The sequence below is a fragment of the Nicotiana tomentosiformis genome, chromosome 1 (assembly GCF_000390325.3).
Source record: "Nicotiana tomentosiformis chromosome 1, ASM39032v3, whole genome shotgun sequence".
Classification (NCBI taxonomy): Eukaryota; Viridiplantae; Streptophyta; class Magnoliopsida; order Solanales; family Solanaceae; genus Nicotiana; species Nicotiana tomentosiformis.
Window position 1 is genome coordinate 117,514,322 of NC_090812.1, and position 7,232 is coordinate 117,521,553.

Here is a 7,232-nt window from a genome sequence, read left to right on the forward strand (position 1 = left end):
CCGCAAATTCAGAATTATATGGCCGCGGACTTCCTATCCTGTCAAGCTGAAGAAAAGTGCGGACCACACATAGAATTGTGCGGCTGCACAACCTCCAAAAGGATATTTTTGTCCGAAATTTCTAGCCTTGTATAAATAGAAGAGTTTCACTTTTTTAAGTTAACTTTTGACATCAACTGCTACAGTAGAATGTTCCTTTTACTCTTTTTAGTAGTTGTTGCTATTTTGAGTTTTTTGAACATAGCGTTTATCAATTTAATTAGTAATATGGGTTTAATTATCATTTATTCTCCTATTTCTTCCATTTTAAGTATGAGTAGCTAGATTTTCACTAGGGTTGTGAACCAACCCTAGTATGTAAGCTTAATGGGTATTTGATTTATTGCTTGTTTATGGTTGGGTGTTTATTATTTAGCCTTGTTCTTGCTTTGATTTGAAGAATTAATGGTTGCAAATATTAGTTCATGCCTATTTGACTTAGTCTCTACTTAAGAAAGAGAGACTTAGTCTAGGAAAACTTGGCTAGCAAGAAATTGGGTCAATCGAGAGATTGATAAGCCCAATTAAAGGGTTGAACCTAGAGATAGTAAAACCCAACTTGAGCTTTTTATTAACCGTTTTGTTCAATACCCATTTGTTCTTGAGAAAGCCAAATTGGGCAAAATTACTCTCTGACCGAGAGGTATTGAGTGGATAATCGAGTGTTGATAGCTATAATATACCCCGACCAATAAAACAAGTTTTAAAGTTTACAACCCGTTAGGCAAATACCTAGGCGAAGGTCATAGCCATAGGCCTTTCACAACATTTGAAAAACAACAAAAACAATCTTCTAATTTTATTTCTTAAATTGCAATTGTAGTTTAGATTAAATTTTAAAACAACCAATTTTTGTGGAAGTGCAAATTTAGATATACAAATTCACATGCTAAGATATATACTACTAACTCCCATACATATAGCTCCCTGCGAAATTCGACCCCGACTCTTGTTGGGTATTACTATTGCATTAACCGTTTTCATAACCTCGAATAGAGGAGTGAAATTGGACGAGATCACAGATCCAGATGTTTCCGATCACGGCGGTTACTGATTCACAAATTTCAGTCATTCAGAGATTATCGAGGTAGTTGCCCTGGCGTCCGCAGACCTTGACTCTCATCCCCCTATCCCTCAATTTACTTATTCGGTTTCTATTTTTCTTAGACAGTATATCAGACTTCGTATTATATAGATGCTCATGTATTCAGTGACACCCTGGTTTGGAAAACTTCTGTATTGAGTTATGACATTTTATCCTGTTTTATGATATTTTTACTTATTTAAACCTGTTTTAGAATACTTTAAATTTGAAAGTGTTGGTAATGTCTGAGTTATCGGCTTGCCTAGTACCATGATAGACGCCATCACGACATGTTGAGTTTTGGATCGTGACAAATTCGTTCCAAAAAGAATAATCGCTTTTTAATTTTGGAAATAGTTTCATTTAAACTTCTCATTTTATACTTAATTGGATAATTTGTCACATAAATATTTATAATTTATTTTAAATTATATATTTCAAAAGTAAATTTTTTTCTTTAAAGTCCGAATCTATTCAATCTTTGTAACATAAAGTGAGGCGGAGGGAGTAAGACTTTAATCAATAAAAAATTACCGGGCTGTTGTCTATATATTAAGTCCATGCTCTTGGCTCTTAGAGACAACTTGGGCTGCTGCGCTGCTGACTATTTCAAATATAGTCCTCATATCATCAGTTCCATCGGCACTATGATGAAATCTGACAAAATGAGAGGTAACCACCATTAGGAATTGTGTTATGTTTTGTTTCTGTTTTTATGTTTCATTAAATTTCAAAATATTGGAGAATACAGGGTATGTTTCGTATGAAAGAAAAATATTTTTCGGGAAATGTTTTTCAATTTTTCTATGTTTGATTGGTTTAGCGTTTTGAAAAATATTTTCTTCATGAATTTATTTTCTTCCGGTGGGAGGAAAATATTTTCCCTATGAGAAGAATAAAAATATTTTTCAGAGCTCTTTTTCATCATTTCTCACCCTATTTTCTATCCCCACTCATTCCACCCCTACCCCACTCTACCCCCGACCCCATCTTAAATAAAAATATTATTAAAAGTAATTTCTTTTTTTGTTGTAGACACAATTTTTTTTTTTATTTCAACAAAAGACGTATATTATTTTATAATGTAAAAAATATATTTTTATTCATTTCAAAAAAAAAAGTACTACAATGATTCATTAAATTCCGAGAAAAAAGTTGATAGTGTAAAATCTTTCCCCAATATATTTACCTGTACAAGTGTACATAGACTAAAAAATGTTTATAAAATGATTTTTTTTTTTTTTGTCGATTTCACATTGATTACAAAACACATAACTTCATAGTTCATACCAACTCCCTCAAAAAGAAAAAATAATTTAAATCCTCTGAGTCCGCAGTCCATCCTGAAAAATTGAAAGGGAAAGAAAAATAATTTTACTCCCTATATAAATGTACAAAGCAGATTGAACTGCATTTTGTGGAGTCGTAAGCTCTGTTGTTCTAGGATGAATTACTAAATTCAGAATGGGTTTTGTGTTGATTCTGAATACCTATGGCCTACGGATTCTTTACTGATGACTGGGTTGGTTGCCTGTACTACAATTTGATGACAGATTCATTCATAAATCTATTATCAGGATCAGTTTAATAACGGGCTTCTGTTTGTCATTAAAGGGAACGCTAAGGGAACACAGGGTGATGGTTCAGAGACAAGGGTAAAGCAGGAAAATAGGCGTTTTTACGCTAAGCCCAGATTCCAAAGGCAGTTATCAAGTAAGTATGCGAATGGTGAGAGTCAAGACTCATTCGGCGGACCACTTCTTCTTTTAGGTAAGATTTCCTTTTTCGGTTGCTTAGGTTATCTCTTTACTCACTACAACATTTCGCATATGTAGCTACAAAATACATTGTAGCTAAATATGAAAATTTCCGTAGCTGGACACTTTAGCAACAATATTGCTTTTTCCGTAGCATCTATAGTAAAATGTAGCGTAACTAAAAGTTAGCTACAGACTTTATATAATCCGTGGTTGTAGACTAAATCTTAGTGCTACGAATATTTTCTGCGTTGTAGCTATATTGACAATTCCTTTTTGCTGCGAAATATATACTCATAGCATTATGTTGTAGTGACTACTATTATACCTTCACATTTTTGGTTGGTCACTCTAATGGTGATCTTGGAAATCTGGTAAAAGCTATAAAAGACTTTCGACTTTATAGAATCACGATCTTTTAGCTAATGTTTACCTAGCTAATTCAATCGAGATTACACAGATCATTTGGATTTTTGCCACCATGACATTTCTTATCAATGTTGTTGTTGCCCGGTTGTGAGTTCTTTTAAGTAATCGATATTTTTTTTCGAGATCGCTCAATTTTAATGTAGCATGTAAATGTTGGTTACCTCAAAATCAACCTGCCAAAAATGGATAATATAATGCAAAGCACTCTGGCAGTAGGTGGAATACCATACAAAAACACCAGTCAGAGTGTCATTAGTATATATTTTGAACTTAATTCAGGTTTTATCCAACGATATCCTAATACAAATAGTACAAGGTTCTTTACTTTTCTGTTAGAGGGTAGAACAATTTATATCTTTTTCTGGGTAGTTTGAGGCTTATGACAGTAGCTACTACACCTAAAACTCGAAGAGTATTGAATCATAGCTCTCCTGAACTTTCGACGGACACAATATGCTTACCTATAGATTTATCTTAATAATGCAGTCATGATATCCTCTGAAGTGGCATACCTGATAGGCAGACTCCTTGTTATTTGTCTTAATGTAAGTATTTCTCATTCTAGTTCTTCTTTAGTAGCGTACCCTGTCTGTTCTTTTTGCACCCTTCTCCTTATGTATTACTTCTTTTAATCTATTTTTGAGTCCCATGAAAAATTGCAGTTGGTGACTACTGGGTATTTCCTACTACATGCTACTGTTGCCATGTTTTCATATCTTGTGCTGGGCCTCGTACAATTACCAGTAGTATACGGCTACACAACTGATGACAAAGACTACAAGCGTGTTGCAGTTTTGGTGACATATCTTTTGTGCGTTATCATACTTGCTACTGCAAATGCTTATAAGCAAGGACCAAACAAGTTTAAGGTCAAGACAGTTTTATACTATGTTATCACTGCAAGTATGGCCTCGGGTGTTGGTCTCGCCGCAGGACATTTAATTAAGAGGCTCATGGCGCTGGTTAATTGACTCTAAGCCATCTCCCTCTTCTTTTTTTCTCTGAAACAATATCAGAAAATCCTTCATGGGCATCTTATTCACATCTTTTATAGTTCCACCTGTTGTTAATTTCTTTGTAAGCTTTAAGACTCGTTAATAAATTTTATGTAAGCTTTCTGAGGCTCTTTCTTAGGAAATTTCGTTTTTTTTTTACGTCAGAAAGAAAGTACTGTTGAAAAAAATAAACTAAATTCATCTCAAGTACAATGATTTTAAACTTGAAAACTCATTTTTCATAATTTTTCACATAACAGCTCGGGTCACCCCGAACCCCAACCAAAAGTGCGTATAAGTCCAAAAATATTATACAAACCTACCGAAATCATCAAACCACCGATCCGAGGTTGTTTATTAAGAATGTTGACCGTGGTCAACTCAAGTTTTATTTTAATCCTAAAATCACGTTTTCTTAATAAGTTTACATAAAAACTTTTCAGAAAATAACACGGATCACGCACACAAATCAAGAAACATAAAATAAAGCTAATAAAGTTCTCGAAACACGAAAATAAAGGCTAGTACTAAAAATAAACTATCATGTCATAATAGTGAAACTACTAAAAGATTTTTTTGAGCAAGGAGCCTAACAAGGGTGTCGACCCTGATGAAGCAGTTGATTATGGAGAAGTTGCACGACAACGAATCTCGAATCAGGAGGTAGCGGATGGTATTGCTGCCATGAATAAGATAAAGAAGAAAATCTACTCTCTCATCTGTCAAAGGATTGATGAAGAGATGTCTAAGAAGATTTTTTTATATGAAACCCGAGAAAAGACAAAGATGATGACGACAATGATGATGAGGAGGAGGAGAAAAGGGAAATATGAAGAAGATTTGAAGGATGATTGGATCGTTGCAAGAGTTATTCGGTCCTTGAATTTACGATTTAATATTTTGGTTGTTATCACCATGCATCTCTTTCATTCGTATTTTGAGTCTTTGGATAAGTCTACATAGGATATTTAAACTTGTTGGGATATTTAGAGGAGACGTGAGCAGATCGGGTGAATTTTGGTGCATTTGAAGCAAGTTTAGAAGAGATTTGAATTCGAGACCCTTTTTCATTTGGCTTAATTCCACAAGAGTATTTCTCTCGATCTATAAAGAATTTGGGATGATCCAAAAATAGAAGTTATAGCCTTTTGAATGCAGCTTCCAGAAAACCGATATGTTTTTTTTTATTTTGACATCTATATAAAAAGTTATGACTATTTTTTGTGAAAAGGGACAATTAATGGTGTTATTTTCAAAAATCTGCACTAAAATTTTTTGCACTTATGTATATAACCTCATTTCGTACTTGCACTTTATTTTATCATTTTGGGAGCTAGAGAACTCGTGTTGAGATAATTTTTGAATCGATTTTTACCTAAGACGTTGTGATAAGTGATTTCACTCAATTATATGATTATACCATGAATCTATCATCAATGTTCCCTTAGAAACAAGAATTCAACAAAGGGTATGGCAGATTAATGATTGATTGTAGAGCTATTACACTCGGATATAGAGCATGAATTAGATCCACCCCTCCAGATTCATATGATTATCCATGTTAGTTATTCAGTATGTGCACGTGTTGTGAAAAACTGACGGATTTCTAGTTTGATATGAGATACGCATATTCATGCATTCTTACATGCAACATTCATGCATAACATCCTCATATTCTACTCTGTGCAGTTTACATATGCATGGAACTTATATGCAGGTTGTTGGACATTTGGAGGGTGTATCATGCATAGACATTCTAGATTCATGTAGAAGTATTCAAATAAATATTGATTGATAGATCTCTCCTTTATATGAAAAATCGGTGCATTATTACATGCGTTTGATCATGATATCTAAGAAAACTTGTTTTTTATCTTCTACTTCGACTATGCATCTTATTATTCATACTTGTTGCTCCTTGTTTGTATTTTTTAATTTTTGTATATGTTTATGAACTGCGCAGGTTATATATAGTGAGTATCTTTTGACTAAATATTTTCACTATTTCGTTGTGATTAGTTTATATACTTATTGAGTACATAACGTCAATTGTACTCATACTACACTTCTACACTACTTGCACGAATTTTGGAGCTGAACTGTTGTAGAGCTTGAGAGCATGCATTAAAGATATATCAATATTACAGTCATTAGATTCTAATTGTCCATGGTAGCCTAGGGTCTTATATTTCGATTGATGTATATTTAAGCAGATGATGTATTTCCTTTCTATCAGGATTGTATTCCTATTCTTAGTTGCTCATGACTTGTTATACCAATTTTTGGGATAGTTTGTATTAAATTTTGCGGTCTTATTTCATTATTTATTAGCTGACCTTCAGTTTGGTTTGTCTTTTATTTTGGTTGGTTCGCCTAGTGGATTGAGTTAGGTTCCATCACGACTTGGTAGGATTTGGATCGTGACACAAACCATCCCGAGAACTGGTTCAATCTGGAGATGTTTGTTGCGGGAAGAGTGGAACGCCTAACGTAAGTATTTTTCTTCTATTCCGGTACTATTTCAATTGCGACAACTAATCAATTTTAGTTGCCCTCGTGAAGTTTGATGTGATCCCCGATATCAAAGAGTGGGTTGAGAGGATCTTGTCCTCATCTTCGATTGACAAAAGGTCTTGAAAGTACCTTTATGACCTCTGGATGGAACCTATAAACCACTGTAATTCTTGTATCAATAAATAGAATTATTTATAGTTATGTAAACACTAACTGAGAAAAAGAAGAAGAAGAAGAAGAAGAAGAAGAAGAAGAAGAAGAAGAAGAAGAAGAAGAAGAAGAAGAAGAAGAAGAAGAAGGAGGGGAAGAAAGTCTCGTCTAACTCGTCTCCGGTGAGAAGATGAATTAGATCCAGTTTCAAGATAGTACCCAGATATGACCTGAGCAATCCCCGAGTCAATCTACAATCTACTT

The 7,232-nt window shown here is 34.0% G+C and overlaps 1 protein-coding gene across 1 annotated transcript; it reads left to right on the forward strand.

Moving 5' to 3' along the window:
• Positions 1 to 1,715: 1,715 nt before the first annotated feature.
• LOC104092096 (membrane protein of ER body-like protein) lies at positions 1,716 to 4,434 on the forward strand. The gene is made up of 4 exons (XM_009597601.4): positions 1,716 to 1,795; positions 2,738 to 2,893; positions 3,796 to 3,854; positions 3,972 to 4,434. Exons 1-4 carry the CDS (start codon positions 1,771 to 1,773, stop codon positions 4,278 to 4,280), a joined length of 549 nt encoding a protein of 182 aa, XP_009595896.1. The 5' UTR covers positions 1,716 to 1,770; the 3' UTR covers positions 4,281 to 4,434.
• The last annotated feature ends 2,798 nt before the right edge of the window (positions 4,435 to 7,232 follow it).

Bases quoted from the DNA above. Each gene is read 5' to 3' on its own strand.
- LOC104092096 (XM_009597601.4), top strand. From the start codon at position 1,771: ATGATGAAATCTGACAAAATGAGAG. The intron at 2,894-3,795 runs GTAAGATTTCCT...TTAATAATGCAG, and splicing joins CGGACCACTTCTTCTTTTAG to TCATGATATCCTCTGAAGTG. The intron at 3,855-3,971 runs GTAAGTATTTCT...GAAAAATTGCAG, and splicing joins TCCTTGTTATTTGTCTTAAT to TTGGTGACTACTGGGTATTT.